This window comes from Carcharhinus amblyrhynchos, chromosome 20 (assembly GCF_965287045.1).
Source record: "Carcharhinus amblyrhynchos chromosome 20, sCarAmb.v2.hapA, whole genome shotgun sequence".
Lineage (NCBI taxonomy): Eukaryota > Metazoa > Chordata > Chondrichthyes > Carcharhiniformes > Carcharhinidae > Carcharhinus > Carcharhinus amblyrhynchos.
This window is the reverse complement of record NC_137343.1, coordinates 15,134,904-15,151,748: the sequence shown is the minus strand read 5'-3', so window position 1 is coordinate 15,151,748 and position 16,845 is coordinate 15,134,904. Positions and strand designations below refer to the sequence as shown.

General features: G+C 45.2%; 1 protein-coding gene across 1 annotated transcript in view; it reads right to left on the bottom strand.

Moving 5' to 3' along the window:
- LOC145355775 (rabphilin-3A-like) overlaps nt 1-16,845 on the bottom strand; it is a 180,128-nt gene that overhangs the window by 148,669 nt on the left and 14,614 nt on the right. Inside the window, exon 2 of the mRNA XM_080208131.1 lies at nt 14,369-14,472. Coding sequence (XP_080064257.1) covers nt 14,369-14,445 — 77 coding nt within the window. The 5' untranslated portion in view covers nt 14,446-14,472. The remainder of the gene's footprint in view (nt 1-14,368; nt 14,473-16,845) is intronic.

Sequence of the window (16,845 nt, the reverse complement as noted above, 5' to 3'; positions counted from 1 at the left end):
CATGTTGTTAGTACTTCGACTCTTTGCCCATAGAGCTTATCCTTATAGAGAGTCAGAGTTTTGCAGCACAGAATGAGGCCATCTGGCCCAGCATGTCTATGCCAGCCGTCAAGTACCTATCTATTCTAATCCTATTTTCTAGCAATTGGTCTGTAGTCTTGTATGCTATGGCATTTCAAGCGCTCACTTAAATGCTTCTTAAACATTGAAAGTTCTCGACTCATTCAGTGAGCTCAATTTTTTTTTACTGGTTCCTCGCTACACTTGGAAAGTACAGAAGAAATGAACATTTAGAACTCTAGTGCTAAAATGCTATAAAATAGCTTTAACTTAATTCTTGAGACATAAAAATAAAATTGAAAATTCATCTATTTCAATTATAGTCCACAAATTTAAATTATTGACGATGAATAACAGTCAAGCGTTGGATGACATCAACATTGAAAGCTGAGTGGATCTCAGATGCATTGGAACAGTGTGATTGGATTACAATCCCCCTCTCCATGCAATATAATATTTAATGTGGTCTTACTAACATGAAAACAGTATGAGCGGCCTATCCTGCCAAAAATCACACTGACTATCAGCTGTTATAGGGCACTGTGATAGCAATGCTGTGAAAATAATAACCGTTCTGTTCAGGAGGAAGTGCAACATTGGAATCATGTTGCAGAAACAGAACAGCACCTTGGGCGGAACTTTATGAGATTTTTTTCAAAATGTCCAGCTAGAGTGAAAACAGGAGAGTTGCTGATCCGTTTTTCGGACGAGTTTTTACTCCTATTTTTATGCACTCAATCTTTGAAAATATGGGCTAAACCATTTCTGGCTGTTTGAGGCAGTGGGCAGGGCCTAATTTGCCAGACAGCCTGCAGCTCAGATCAGAGTCACAAACTGCTCATGCGCAGAAAAAACAGAAAGAAAGCAGCTCTGCTAACGAAACCCGCCCCCCCCCCCAACCCCGGGGCCAGATACAGTCTCCCCCTCCCCCCACAGACATCAGAGACCCCCCCCCCCCCCAACATTACTGACCCTCTTACCCTCCCTACCCAGACTCTTGACACATGGTCCCCTCGTCAACCCCTACATCCCCCCCTCCTGCAGCTCTGATGGCCCTCTCTCTCCTCCAGCCCCCCGATCATCACAGAGGCACAAATCCCACCCCCCTCCATCAGCACACTTGTAAGTGCTGACTTGCTTTATCCTCCATGGTAACAAAGCAAACTGCATTAAACTTGCTGGAATGCTCTAACGGCCACATGACTCACCCAAACTGCCTGCAGCTGATCTGCCCGAACAAGGGAGACCTCCATAAAAACCCTAAGGATGGACAGACAGGCAGGCAGGCAGTGCAGGAAGAAATGGCCTCCAGGAAGACAGCTCCCTATTTTACAGACACGGACCTAGCCAGGTTGGTGGAGGTGGTGGAGACAAGGTGGGACACCCTCTTCACCCCCAGCAGGACACTGTCTCAGAGGAAGGGATGGAAACGCAGCCTGGGAGGCAGGGGCAGCATGCGTTAATGCCAGGGTACTGGCCAGGGGAATCAGGAAGCAGTGCCGCAAGAAACTGAATCACCTCATGCAGACAGCAAAGGGGAGTATTTTAGCTCATTCAACATCTTCCCCCTAAATGACCCCCTGATACCCCCCCACCCCCAGCATCCTGCATGCTTTCAGCCCCTGACCCCCAAGCACCTCCCTTCTCTCACCCAAGAGTATCACAACACTTACGCTCTGAGGGCCATCCCCTGAAACCCTCCAGGACTCATGCCATTAGATTTGACATGGCTCCTTCTGTCCCCACAGGAGAAGAATACCTATAATCATTGGGAGAGGGCGAAGACAGGGGGTGGTGTGTCTGAGATCTGGGTCCTCACTTCCTTTGAGGAATGGGCACTGGAGTTTGCGGGAGAGGAGGGGATGTGGACATTAAGCGACAGCATGGTTGGGCTGGAGCATAGAAGTGAGCATCTGCCAATCCTCCACTTGTTGGAGAAATCTCAAGGAAGTTGCATGCAGCCCAGAATCCTCTTCCTCCTTTGTGCTTAAGCTTGTGTCCTGTGTTGCAGAAGGAGACCCCGTGTGCCTGGACCATCTGGCTTTGCAGCCCCCACTGCTGCTCCCACCCAAGCTGCCTGACAGCTCAGAAGACTCCTCGGAGGAAGCAGATGAAGGGACCAGTTTTGCGTCAGCTTCCACATCGCAATTCACCATCCCAGAGATTCACATTGGTGGGTCAAGTTAGTGGTGAAGCATCTGGTGGTTGCTCTGTGCTGCGCACGACACATCTGCTAATGTACATCGGGTGGAGGAGGGAACGTTCAAGGCCTCTGGCACGCGGGGCGTGCTGGAGGCGAGGACTCAACTGGCCCCAGGCTACATGCTGGGCCTCTGAGATCACTTCTTCCCCAGCTGCTGGAGATGCAGAAACAGAGCCAGGGAATGCAGGAGGGGCTAACAGCAACATTGGACCAACTGAGAGGCTGTTGGGAGGAGTCCCAAAGCTTTCAGGTGAACCACCTATTGCCTGGCCTGTGCAGTTCCCAGGCCAACACTGCAAGGGTGGCATATGCGGTGGAAAGCCTGGGGTAGGGAATCCTCACAAGTGGTAGGGTCCAAGTCCCAGAGGGAGTCCCAGAGGACCGTGGCCAAGTCAAAGCAGGCCTCAGCTGAGGGCCTCAAAATTCTGTGGCTAGTGGCTGAGAGGCTTGAGAGTTTGCAGGAGACTCAGTGGGACAATGCTGAGACTTGACGGGTAAAGCAGCAGGCTTGAGAACATGACTCAGTCAGAGGGTCATGGCTGAAGGGCTACAGAGCATGGTCCAGAGTCAGATGGCACTTGTTGCTGCATTGAGAAGTGGCCCCCCTCCGACTAAAACAGTCATCGCAGAGGGCTCGACCACCATGGTAAGAACATACATGGTCCTCCAGAATGTAGAGCCAGGTGACGCCGGAGCTTCTGGAGCACATTGCAGAAGCAGCACCATCCCATGGAGTGATCCAGGAGCCCACAGGTATCCTGAGGGAGGAGGAAGGACTTGAGCCTGTGCCAAGGCTTTCCACCCAGGAAACTGTAGCAGTGGCTACAGCTTCAGACACCCCCCTTCCTGATACCGGGGCATCTCAGGTGCAGTGGGATGAAGAAGGTGTCATTGATACATCCCTGAAGCTAGCCAGGGTCCTCAAGGTTTAGAGGACACTTGCCAAGGGTATAACAGGCCACAGGGCGAAGTAGGCAGCTGACCACCTCCATCTCTGACGTACATCCTGGGGAGACACTGAGATGTAGTGGTAGGCCACATAAGGTTAAGAAGCTGTAGTGGCACTAAGATGACACAGGTAAAGGGCAACGCTAAGTAGATAGAATATTTAGGCACTTTAAAGTCTCATGTTCATATGTTTTTATATTCTCATTTAATTTGAGAGCACTATTATTGGCAACAATAAATGTATTTCACTTCACACCTATGCCTAACTTGTTTCTAATTAGCCTCTAACAGGGATGTACTTACCCCAGCAGGGGGGGCCCTGCATGTTGAGGTCAGTGGGGGAGGCCCCTCAACACACTGCTATTGAGAAAGTCAAGGTGCTCAAATAATTCACTAGCTACAGTGGGTGGAATGCACTGTCACTGACGTACAGCATCTGTCATGGCATCCCCAGAACCCACGAGAGATTACCCCACCTGCCCCACACCACATGCCCTGCAGCCCGGCATGGGGATTTAGTGCTCCCTTACCCATCACCCAGACGTGGGCCCAGGAGCCAGCATACATGCAGAGCTCAGGTAGGAGTCAGACTAGTTTGCACCAGGGCATCATCACAATGGCGCTTAGTGAGTCATCATCACCTTCCTGCCAAACACAGTGTGCCCAGGCCCACTACTCTGGTCACAATGTTGCAGGAGATTGTGTGAGTCCAAGGTGGGGGAAGAGTGAAATGGAACCCATGTGCGGCAACACAGGTCCCTAGTGACCAAAGCATGCGGTGATGAGGGCCCTCGCCTGTCTAAGCCTCGCTACCGTCAGCCCTACAGCACCTGGGTGCTGTTGCTTGTTGTCCTCCTCCTCTTCCTTCTGCTGGGCAGTCTCCTCCCTAGTGATGCCCAGCTGGTCAGCCTCCATGTCCTCCTCCTCCAAGTTGTCTTCTCGCTGCTGCACCAGGTTGTGTGACACACTACCACAATGCAGGATGATGTCAGGGGGATATATTGGAGAGCCCTGCCAGAGCAATGCAGGCACCACAATCCCAATGCACTGCTCCACTATTGAACATGTGTCCCCATGGGCCTCATTATACTGGCTCTCCACATCAGTCTGAGGCCTCCGACAGGCATCATCAACCAAGTCCAAGCAGGTACCCCATATCCCCCAGGAGCCATCCCTGCACCCTGGGCTCCTCTTCAAAGACCTCCGGGACATCAGAAAGGTTGTTAAGAAGGCGTATGGTGTGTTAGTTTTTATTGGTAGAGGGATTGAATTTCGGAGCCGTGAGGTCATGTTGCAACTGTACAAAACTCTGGTGCGGCCGCACTTGGAGTATTGCGTACAGTTCTGTTCGTCGCATTATAAGAAAGATGTGGAAGCACTGGAAAGGGTGCAGAGGAGGTTTACCAGGATGTTGCCTGGTATGGTGGGAAGGTCTTATGAGGAAAGGCTGAGGGACTTGAGGTTATTTTCGTTAGAGAGAAGAAGGTTACAAGGTGACCTAATTGAGGCATACAGGATAATCAGAGGGTTAGATAGGGTGGATAGTGAGAGCCTTTTTCCTCGGATGGTGATGGCTAACATGAGGGGACATAGCTTTAAATTAAGGGATGGTAATTATAGGACAGATGTCAGAGGTAGGTTCTTTACTCAGAGGGTAGTAAGGGTGTGGAATGCCCTGTCTGCAGCAGTTGTGTACTCGCCAACTTGAAGGGCGTTCAGATGGTCAGTGGATAGGCATATGGATAACATTGGAATAGTTTAGGTTAGAGGGTCATTAGATTGGTTCCACTGGTCGGTGCAACATTGAGGGCCGAAGGGCCTGTACTGTGCTGTAATGTTCTATGTTCTAGAACTTCTCAATATGAAGCTGTCATGCACACTGCTAGGGTGTCTGGCGCAGTTGTGCATGATAGTCATACAACAATTGCACATGTATTGAATAGAAGCTCTTTCTGATCATGAATCTTCCTGGATTCTTCAGTGGGGCCTTGATGCAATATGGGTGCAGTTTATAGCCCCTGTACATTTAAGAACATAAGAAATAGGAGCAGGAGTAGGCCATCCAGCCCTTCGAGCCTGCCCCGCCATTCAATAAGATCATGGCTGATCTGTCACTGCTCAGTTCCACTTTCCCGCCCTCTCCCCATAACCCTTAATCCCCTCTCCTATCAAAAACCCATCAACCCGCGTCTTAAAAATATTTAGCGAGGCAGCCTCCACCACTTCAACGGGCAGAGAATTCCAGAGATTCACCACCCTTTGAGTGAAGAAGTTCCTCCTCAACTCCGTTCTAAACCGCCCCCCTTTTATCTTGAGGCTGTGCCCCCTAGTCCTACTGTCTTTTTTGAGCGGGAAGAGTCTTTCCACCTCTATCCTATCCATCCCATTCATCATCTTATACGTCTCAATGAGATCTCCCCTCATTCTTCTAAACTCTAACGAGTACAAGCCCAGTTTATTCAGCCTCTCCTCATAGCTCAACCCCCTCAATTCCAGTATCAGCCTAGTAAACCTCCTCTGCACTCCCTCCAATGCCAAAATATCTTTGCGCAGGTGCGGCGCCCAAAACTGCACACAGTACTCAGTATTTGGCATCGTACCTCGACTGGCTGCGAATCCTGCAGGCCCGGGCGTACCGGGTATCCATGACTTCCTCCTGACACGTGTGCACAGATTGTTGTGAAATCCCACAAAGGTCTCCACTGGCGGCCTGGAAGGACCTGATGGGGTAAATGTTTAAGGCGGCCGTGACTTTCACGGGTGACCCCATGTGCCCCAAGGTGCAAGGTCCTGCTACAAATGGCACAGGTGTGTCGTACTGTCTCCTTTGGCAGCACACGATGTCTGATGGTTGCTTGAAGGACGCTCGCATGCGCAACTTTCATAGAATCCCTACAACACAGGAGGCTGTTCGTCCCAACGAGTCTGCACCAACAACAATTCCACCCAGGCCCTATTTCCATAACCCACATATTTATCCTGGTAATCCCCTGACATGAGGCCACAGCTAATCAATCTAATCTGCACATCTTTGAACTGTGGGAGGAAACCGGAGCACCTGGAGGAAACCCACACAGACACGGGGAGAATGTATGGTAACCCGAGTCCGGAATTGAACCCAGGTCCCTTGCATTTTGAGGCAGCAGTGCTAACCACTGTGACACCATGCCAGCATGACAGGGTCGCCGGAACTGGCAGGGTCTCCGCTCCCTCCTTCTCCTGCCACCCGCCCTCAGGACAAATGGCAGCCACGTTCTGTCTCTCACGGCTGTCTGCTTCTACTCCAGCGAATGATAAGACCTGGGCCTCCTCTGGCAATTCATCCTCCTGCTCCTCCTCCTCAGCTCCAGCAGCAACCAAAAGAATAGCAAGATCAATGGGTTGCATTGCAAAACCATCTCGTCAGTCTGAAGGGGAGTGGACAAAATTTGGAGAATTTGGGGAGAGCCAGATGGAGAGGTTAAAGAACACTGCTCGCCCCCAAGCCAGCAACACACACTCCCCATCCACCCCACTACACACCCTCAGCACACACACTCCCCATACCCCTCCCCACAGACCTTCAGCAACACACATTCCCCATACACCTTCCCACAGACCCAGTAACACACACTCCCCATACCCCTCCCCACAGACTCCCAGCAACACACAAGCCCCATACCTTCCCACCAAGTCCCAGAAACACACACTCCCTATAGCCCCCCAAATCCCAGAATGTCAACACAGACCCCCCCATTCACAAACACACACCCAGACCTCATGCAGTCGTGGCCACATACAGTACTGCTTGACAAGTTCTAAGGTTGTAGCACTGCCTCTTCCCCCACCTGCAACAGTGCTTGCTGCTGCCTGCACTAGGATCCAGAATCAGCGCTAAGACCCGAGTTCAGCGCCCTGACCGGGTCCGTGCTGAGAGTCCAAAGTTGGACCCCGTGAGCAACAATAGCCCCTCCAGCCTCACCCGACAATTCACATGTCCCCCTCAACCTGAAACACAACATGCCTGCAAGCCCCTCTGAATAGCACAGAGCAGTTCGAACACAGAGATTTACCTCCTCGCTCACCCTCACTGATCAGGTGCCTGAATCCGATTTTTACAGAGGAGGCATTTTCCTAACCTATCCAGTTGCAGCGAACGAGGTGGTTAAGGCGGATAAGCTGGGACGATTGGGAGTGAAGCTCACTAATGACATTGTAATGAATGCAAAAAATGCAAATTGATGTTTCGTCCATTTTGAGTGGACTCCCGATTGTGCTGATTTTTTTTTGGTAAAATGGGAATGGGCACGAAAACAGGTGCCATTCTGCTAGGCACATCACACCTGAGTTTACAACATTTTCCCCCCACTGTAAAATGGGCACGATGAGGATGTACAGTTCCGCCCATTGCCTTTTTGCCCAAAAGGATTACATGCCACGTTTTTCATAGATTTTACTGGCCAACCAATTGAAAGGACTGGTTGGTATACTATAGTATAATGGGTGATTTGGGAACATGCCAATCACAGTGACCTTAATATCCATTAATATTTCTCACGTATCAACTCTGACAATAAATGGGTATAAATGAAGAGACGTTGATTAAACCTACTTCATAATGGACAACTCTCTCAAACAATGGCTTAGAGCCAACTTGGTAAATTCTGTTTCATCGATTCACTAGTCTCATTTATATATATTGTTGCTTTCATGGAATAATAAGCTTGTGTGTTTAATTAAGTCTTTGAATTATACTCACAAATACTCTAATATTCACTTAAATCAGAGAAAGCCACCATCAAGTGGGCTGCTTTGTCTTGGATGCTGTTGAGCCTCTTGAGTGTTGGAATTGCACTCATCCAGGCAAGTGGGGAGTATTCCATCACACTCCTGACTTGTGCTTTGTAGATAGATGACAGGCTTTGGGAAGTCAGGAAGTGATTTACTCTCTGCAGAATTCCCCACTTCTTGTAGCCACAGTATTTGTATGGTTACTGAAGTTAAGTTTCGATCAACATTCTGGGGGTTACAGAAACTGAACTGGACTGTGGCTACAACAGCAGGTCAGAAGTTGAGAATTTTGCTAAGATTAACTCACTTCCTGACTCCCCAAAGCCTGTCCATCATCTACAAGGCGCAACTCAGGGGTGCAATGGAATATTGCCTGGATGAGTGCAGCTCCGACAACACTCAAAAAACTCCACAACGTCCAGGACAAAGCAGCCTGCTTGACTGGCACCCCATGCACCCCGTTCAATATCCACTCACTCCACCACTGATGTACAGTGGCAGCAGTGTGTACCATCTACAAGCTGCAACTCATCAAGGCTCCTTCAACAGCATTCCAAACATCATAACCTGTACCAACTAGAAGGGCAAGAGGAGCTGATGCATGCAAACATCACCACCGAGAAGTTCCCCTCCAAGCCCCCACTATCCTTGGAAGTGACTTGGGAATATATCACTGCTCCTTTGTCTTGGATGGTGTCAAGCTTCTTGCGTGTTGATGAAGCTGTAGTCTCTGTAACCCCCAGAATGCTGGTTGAAACTTAACTTCACTAGACATACAAATACTGTTGCTACTAGAAGTGGGGAATTCTGCAGAGAGTAAGTCACCTCCAGCCTCCCTAAAGCCTGTCCACCATCTACAAAGCTCAAGTCGGGAGTGTGATGGAATACTCTCCACATGCCTGAATGAGTATAGCTGGGTCAAAGCCTGGACTTCCCTCCCTGACACCACATGGACTCCAGTGCTTCATAGCAGCTCACCACCACCTTTTCAAGGGCAATTGGGGATGGGCAACAAAAAATGCTGGCCTTCCTAACGGTGCCCACATTCCATGAAAGTTTTTTTAAAAACTGAAATAAATTAGTTGTTTTTATGCTGTACATAGATGAACATCTGAGAAAATAGAACTCCAGTTATCTCCTGAATATCAATGGCAAGGTGACCTATTTCTGCAAAGTACTCCTCGGTATCCTGAAGCATGAACTTTAGAACGATTATGACCTTCATTGCCACTGTGAGTCCATTGGACGATTGGCTCTGAAGATCTTATGATCAAATGATTCACTTTGGCCACAGTGTCCCCTCCTGACTCTGAGCCTGAACCTTTGTAATTTTCTGCATCATGTCCAGAGTAACTGACTCTGTTGTATTATATGTATCCCTGTTTTCTGTGAACCAAGTACCTTGACCACTGCACTCTTGGATACCCTTTTCTTGTTCTAATATGACATCCCTGGAATGGTAACTGCAGCTATAATTGTAGAAATGGAAACTCGTTTGTACCTACACACTTCTGTCCATCCTGTGGCAATATATCCTGACGCAATCCTTCATTCAGCTGACTAATGCCACCTCTGAGCTGGGATACCAGAATCACTTCTTGTTTGTGCCATTTTGTTTAATCCTACTCAAGTTGCTCTTGATGGAAGGCGTTTTTATGAAGTAGTTTTCATACCCCAAGGATGTGTCAAGAAGCTTTACAGCCAACCAATTACTCTTGAAGTGTAGTCACTGTTGTTTCATAGGCAAGCATGGCAACTAGTTTACACGCAGCAAATTCTTATGAACAGCAATAGGATAAATAGAATAAATAGTATGTTTTCTTTTGGTGTTGGTTGAAAGATCAATACTAGCCAGGACACAAGAAGAAACATAAAAACATAAAAGATAGGAGCAGGAGGAGGCCATTTGTCTCTACGAGCTGGTCAAACATGGCTGATCATTCAACTCAATAGTCTAATAGAACTCCCCACAGTTCCTCTTTAAATAGTGCAAGGGGATATTGTGCTTCAGCCTTTTCAGGACAGAGCAGCTTCAGTTTAACATCTCATTGAAAGACAATATCCCTGGTAATGTAGAACTCAATCAATGCTGCACTGAATGCCATACTCTAATCCAGATTATGTGGTCAAGTCCAATAGCGAAATGTGAACTCACAATCTTTTGATTTGGAGGGCAGGATGGAATCTTTGAGCCAATGCTGACGTCTTACTGAAGATAAATAACCATTTTGCAAATCTTCATGAACACATTTTAACTTAAGTTCTGGTCTCTCTGTTATCAAAAGGATGTAGCAATATCGGAGAAGGTGCAAAAAAAGATTTGCAATGACAATACTACACCTGCTCAGCAAAACCTAAACAACCTGGGGTTCCCTTCTCCAGTGAAGAAGGGACCCAAGTGAGGGCTTAAGGAGAATGGGTTTATTAGGGTGGAATATACTCTAACTAGGGGTCAAAAGTATAAAGATAGCTGCTAATGAACCCAATAGAAAATTCAGGAGAAACTTTTTTACCGAGAGAGGTTAGAATGTGAAATTCACTTGAAAGAAAAACTGAAGAAAACAGTATAAATACATATAAATTCTGTTTTGTGAGTTGTGCGTTGGACTAGAAATATCATAATGTCGTTTTATGATTTGTTGCTGTTAAACAGCACATGCCTGTGTAACTCAGAATATGATCTGCAGATGAGAAAATACCCAGGAGAGGCATTTTTGTCCCCTCTCCCCACAAACTCTCCATTATGGAGCAAATGCTACTCATCATTATTTACAATAGAAAGTTCTACATATTAGAGAAGGAGCTGTTGGTACATGTATAGTGATTGATATTGCTTAATTTCCTTTTTGTTTCATAAAACTACAGCCATAATGCACAAGACTCCTTTATGAGTCAGAAATTGAGATAATCTATCTTGGGAAGTAATTCCTGTCCATAGAATGGAAGATGGGATTCCTGTGTCATATGTGATGTGGACAATTCAATATAACAAATATTATAAGCAACACTGACAAAACTATAGACAATTTGTTTTGATTGTATCAGACTGTTGTCTCATCTCCTATATTTGTACGGAATGAAATATTTCTGAAGAACAGTATATTTTGGTAGCTGAATTCCTCAACTTTCATTATGATGTTAGAAGGAAAACAAACCCAGTATTGGGAGATTGTGGCCCTTCACCAGAATCATTACAATATTGCTCAATGTGCTCAAATCAAATATATTCATTGAAGAAGCAGCTCTGTGGAGAAAAGCTATTGCAAACAGGTCGACTTAATCTGTGGCAATTTGAGTGACAAGAGGGGAGGAGGTGGAGAGGATGTCAGCAAGCGCAAACTTCTATCCCATTGTGCAGAGGATTTTACCTAGTGAAATTCTTCTTGGTGTTGGCATTTCTCCAGAGCCTCTGACCAAACCTTCCAAAACGAGACCTGGTATCAAGCTCCATAAATGAAAATGTCCTACAATGTAAAATAAAACCCCAATATGGATGAACCATGTATCTTCCACATTACTGGAGCCTTGGGAGTGATTTATCAACTTACCCATTAGAAAGGGATTCTAATGACTTCCCCTAACCCAACACTGCAGCTTTCAACTCTTTGCTTTTGAGGGTGCTAGCTATAGTCAGATATGTCATCCAAGGGATCAGTCTTCCTGTATGAACAAACATTAGCTGACAATTCAAGTCCCAACAGGCAAGCACTATCAACCCTCACTGGACATCCTGAATAATTTTCCATAGCAGCTGCTGGATCAAGAACTTCTTGTAACATTCTCTTTCCCCGAACTCAGGGTGCTGATGTCAGCTGTAGTTTGTGTCCCATGTTCAGCATCAAACAATTAGACTTGTGATCTTCCCATTCAGTATAGCTCAGCAGCACAACAACAGGTTAACTTAACCACTGAATCCCTGAGCAAAGCTCAGCAGCCAGGTCCCTAGTCTGCTTTAACACATTTGCAACATCTGTTTTACTTTATTTATTAGCACAAAAAAAACAATGATCAGAAGCTAAAAAAAGTAACCGAGAGTGACATAGAACAAGAGAGAAGAAAGATTACTTACTGTTCTTTCTCACTATGTAGAGGATTAAGCAAAGAAAGAAAATGAAAAATTAAAGTAAAATTCCAATTCACACAAGGACATGGGTTTCCTGCAGCATATTTCATTGTTACCAGGTCATCAGGTTGAGTAAAAGCCCAGGGTTTTTTAAAATCACAGCCTTCAGTTCAGAACTGACATTGGCTTATCTTGACAGCCCAGCTTGTATTTTGTTACAAAGGAAGGAATCAAAATTGAACTTACAGAACTGAGCACTGCAAGCAGCAAGTCCTGATCACTGTACTCCAGGCAATTCAATCTGTCTTCGCAAGACTAGGAAACGTTGCATCAATCCTCTGAGTATGTTAACAAACTTATCTATGCTATACTCACCATGCATACTCCTTGTGAGATCTGGAGGACTTGGCTGTATATTTTCAAAACAAAATATCTGCACTATATTCTGGTGGAATCTTACTCAAGTCCGCACAAGTTCCCAAGAGGTTTTTTTTTGGGGGCCCCACTCAGCTGGTGAAAGTGCAGTGGAGTTCAAACCTTCACCCACCCTAGCTCCAGGTCAGAGAGGGTCTCATTCCAAAAACCAAGAAACAGGCCTACCTGCATAGGGCAACCCCTCTGGCACGTCAGGCATGATCTCTCCCAGTCTGACCTCACCTAGATTTTAATAGTTTCCCCCAGTGCCAACATCTGTTTAAAATGCATTTGTCTAAAATTCTTCTACCCACTGTTTGCCGAACAATTTAAAAAGGTATTGTTATTCAAAGTGAATTTGACAACAACATTCCTTCAAACCAAACAGCAAACCTATTTGTTCTGATTTTTTACGTCTCACAGACTTTTACTCAACCCCAAAATAGAAATCACACGAGTACTTGTTTTATTTCCATCCATTCATTAAATTAAATTAAATGGGATCATGCAACAGTGAATGCACATGACAATATTTAAAACCATGCAGTTTTGTTATGGGATGCGCATGACTGTAAAAACAACACTGCTCACTGAACATGCATAGTTACATTTATTCTCTTGCTGACATTTCTTAAAATGGAGCCACCAGAAAGGTAATCATCCTACTGTGTGGCACAACGTGTCTAGAAGCAGCTGGATAATGTCTACGGCTGTGCTGTGGCACAAGGATAGGACTAATTAGGGAAAGATTACAGCCTAATTCATGGATTTCCATGAATTGATGCATATTCACTACATTAAACTGTTGATCTGCTAATACTGACAGCAGCAATTCCAATTAAAACAGGTGAATGATCTAGTATTGTGAATCAAACTCGAATCCATTTCTTCACATTGGAAGAGAAAAAGATACTGAAAAGGTGGAGCAGCAAATATCCTCAGAGATGTTGGAATTTACTTATTTCAGGAATAATGAATTCAATGCAAGCTGTCCACTGCAGAGATTCACTGTATCCCCAAAGACTGGTGGCAGAGTAGCACTAAAAGAAGAGTGAGTCATTTGCCTCTCTCACCTGGTGTTCCAGAAATCTTGTGCACTCTGCATCTGGCATCTCAGGAAATCCACGGTATCTACAGTCTTAAGGGTTACTTTTGCACAGTAACCCAAAGATCTGAGATAAGCTGAGCCCAAAGTTGCAATGGGAACTGATGCAGCATCTGACCTGAGATCCTTAATGTCAGTGAGATCAGTAACCAAATTCCCCAACTACCAGGTATTCTGGCCAAACCACCAGATTTCAGTATTCTTCCCAAGCTACCCCCAGAACTCAGTGTGTCTAGCATCCCAGTGAGGCTACAATTGTTCCACTGTTGTCACAAAGAGCAGACAAGTTCAGAGCTGCCAGAGTCTACACCATTACTGAGAATTTTCTACACCTGTGGATCTGCCTTCTACTTGGATGGCAGAAAAACATTTGACGTTGATTTAAAAGATACACTCAACACAGACAGCACTTCACCATTTGCTGTGCAGAAGTTGTAGAAAGTTTTCTCAGGACTAGTTAATCATTGGCTACAAATTCAGCGACAGAGCAAAAACTAAAACACAGTGGAAGAAATGGACTCAGTGCTGAGATAATTGGTGAGAAATCCAAGCCTCACCATGGGTCAGGGAGGGTGTGGGAAGCAGTGTGATAATAATAGCTTGCAGCATTATGTCTGTAATGGATTGTTCATGGCCTTTCAGTGGGTTTCAATAAGTTAGTCCTTATTACAATGCAACTGAGTATGATTGAGCATGCAATAACAGGCACGAGGGGGGAATGGGGAAACAGACTTCTTTCATCACACAACAAGGCTTACACGTGCATTTTCTTATAATCAAAATTGGAAAAAATGCTTTTGCTTACTTTGCTCTGAGGGCGAGCTGGCGGTCATTAGGGCAGACCCAACGCTCAGTATTGTTCCCAAATACTGTGTTCGTCATGGCTGGAAACTGCTAAGAGCGAGCAGTCTGCGAAAACAAAGCAAAACAGAGTTTAGTTCTGAAGTAATCCCACTTGCGTTGAGTTGCAACACAATACTGTCAGCCCAAGTTTAACTCAATGAATTCAGAATTGAGAATTAGATTTGACGGGTGGAATTTTACCAAAGTTTGTCAGTGTCAGGCTCTGATCGAAAACTGGCATATTGCTCTCCAGTTGCACAGCCGAGTTCTCAGACCAGCTGGGCCGGATACCAGTTGAGTTTAAACTTTTCAGAGGAAATGAAGCCGTCTGTTGGATGTGGAGAGTGCAGGTAGAAGACTTTTGTGCGGGAAAATCTGGACTGTAAGACTCCAAAGGATAGGGTACAAAGTGGAGTCTAAGCACATTCAATTCAGTTTATGAATAGGTTACCCTGAAACAGATCATCACTGACAAGGAAGCTGATGTCTAGTAGGCTTTATCAGTAGAAATTTTCAAATAAATGGCTTATATGTGTATTTAATTCTTCATTCTTTTATAATTCTATTTCATGACCGGAAACAGATCATTTTTATATTACTTGCCCCTGATATGAAAGTGCATTATTCTCTAATGGATACATCAAAAAGGCTTCTTGCTTTTTTCATCAATTTAATGCCAGCAGTGTTTTCAGCTGTCATTAGTAAGGTTTTGGTTATATTGAGGAGTCAATATGTAACAATGACAATATGTAACAATCACAACTGGTGGAGCATACAAAGCTTTTATTTCAGCACAAGGTTTATCTAGAAACGATTTGATCTTTGCTCTGGTGTTTAACAATGCCAGTTGGATGACCAGAAGGTCAATCAGTCCCTCAGCGCTGTTCCTTCCGCAGTTCTTGAACAATCTGCTCAGTCTTGGATTCCACCCAAACCACTTCATTTCCTGAGGAAACTTTTGATTTGTCTTATTACTCGCTCCCAAGGATTTTAAACGCTATACATAATTCATAACCATTAAGAATTCTTCACCGTTAATCTCACCAGGACACTATGTATCCTGCCCTCTAATGGCAGGCCAGTGACAATGATTGAGCCATTCACATCGCTTGATTTATTTTGCCCATAAACGTCAGACAAGAAACTAATCAAACAGAACATATGTCACAAAACTACTTTTATAGCAATGGCCCATTCTGATTAAAATAAAATAGCACTGGAGACAAATCATTGTCCTGAAAAGATTTTCCATCACCCTTTCTGAAACAGTCATCTCAATCCCACTGGATACTTTATAAAGAAAGGCTGAGAGATCCACAATCCAGACCATTACTAACCAACACAGCTCCATAGAATGCTGAGATTGACTTCAATCCTCGACTGCATTCAATTCCCAATCTCAAATAAGGGAAGTAAATCTCTCTAATAGGTTCCAAACCTCCAGAGAAATTCATATCGTCCGCAATGGGAAAAAGAAAAAAAAGGGCTTGCATTTAAACAGCAGCTAATCACGTCCTCAGAATGTCCTGGGCAATTTGAAGTGTAGCCATTGTTATCATGTGAATAGAAGGGAGAGAAAAGCACACAGCGATATCCCAAAAATAGCAAATGAACGGCCTTTCTGTTTGTTCTGCTCCAGTGACATTGGTTTAAGGAGCAATGTTGATTGGAAAGTGGAAGAACTCACTGCTTGTTTTCAAATAGAGTCACAAAATCCTTCATCAGAAAGATATATCTAACACAAACTCATTTCTGCACTGAGATTCAATCTGGATTATGTGTTGATGATATTTGGCCCTAGATCCTCAATTTTCTGACTCAGAGGCAAGGCTGCTAGTTGAGTCAATAGAATCTCAGAATCATAGAATCCCTACAGTGCAAAAGGCCCATTGAGTCTGCACTAACCACAATCCCACTCAGGCCCTATACCCATAACCCAACATATTTACCCTGCTAATTCCCCTGACACTAGGATCAATTTAGCATGGCCAATCAACCTATCCTGCACATCTTTGGACTGTGGGAGGAAACCAGAGAACCTGGAGGACATGGGGAGAATGTGCAGACTCTGCACAGACAATGACCCAAGGCTAGAATTGAACTCAGGTCCCTGGCGCTGTGAGGCAGCAGTGCTAATCGCTGTGTCACCATGCCACTTGACATTTGTCCTGCAACACCCAATTTTTACAGGTTTATTCCAGAAAATTCCTGACAGCTGTCTACACAACTACGTCTTCACTTCGCCGAGAATCTTACTTTAGTGTATAAGAAAATCTTAAGCTTTTAAACAAGTGTTTTTGGCAAGACTGTTGTGACAGAAAAACTGCAGGAATAAAAAGAAAGTGTCACTTTGTGATTAAATCTTCATGTGTGATTGAACAACAATTCCTTACAACGTACAATCCTGCCATCAATAACCATGGTTTCAAAAAAATGAAG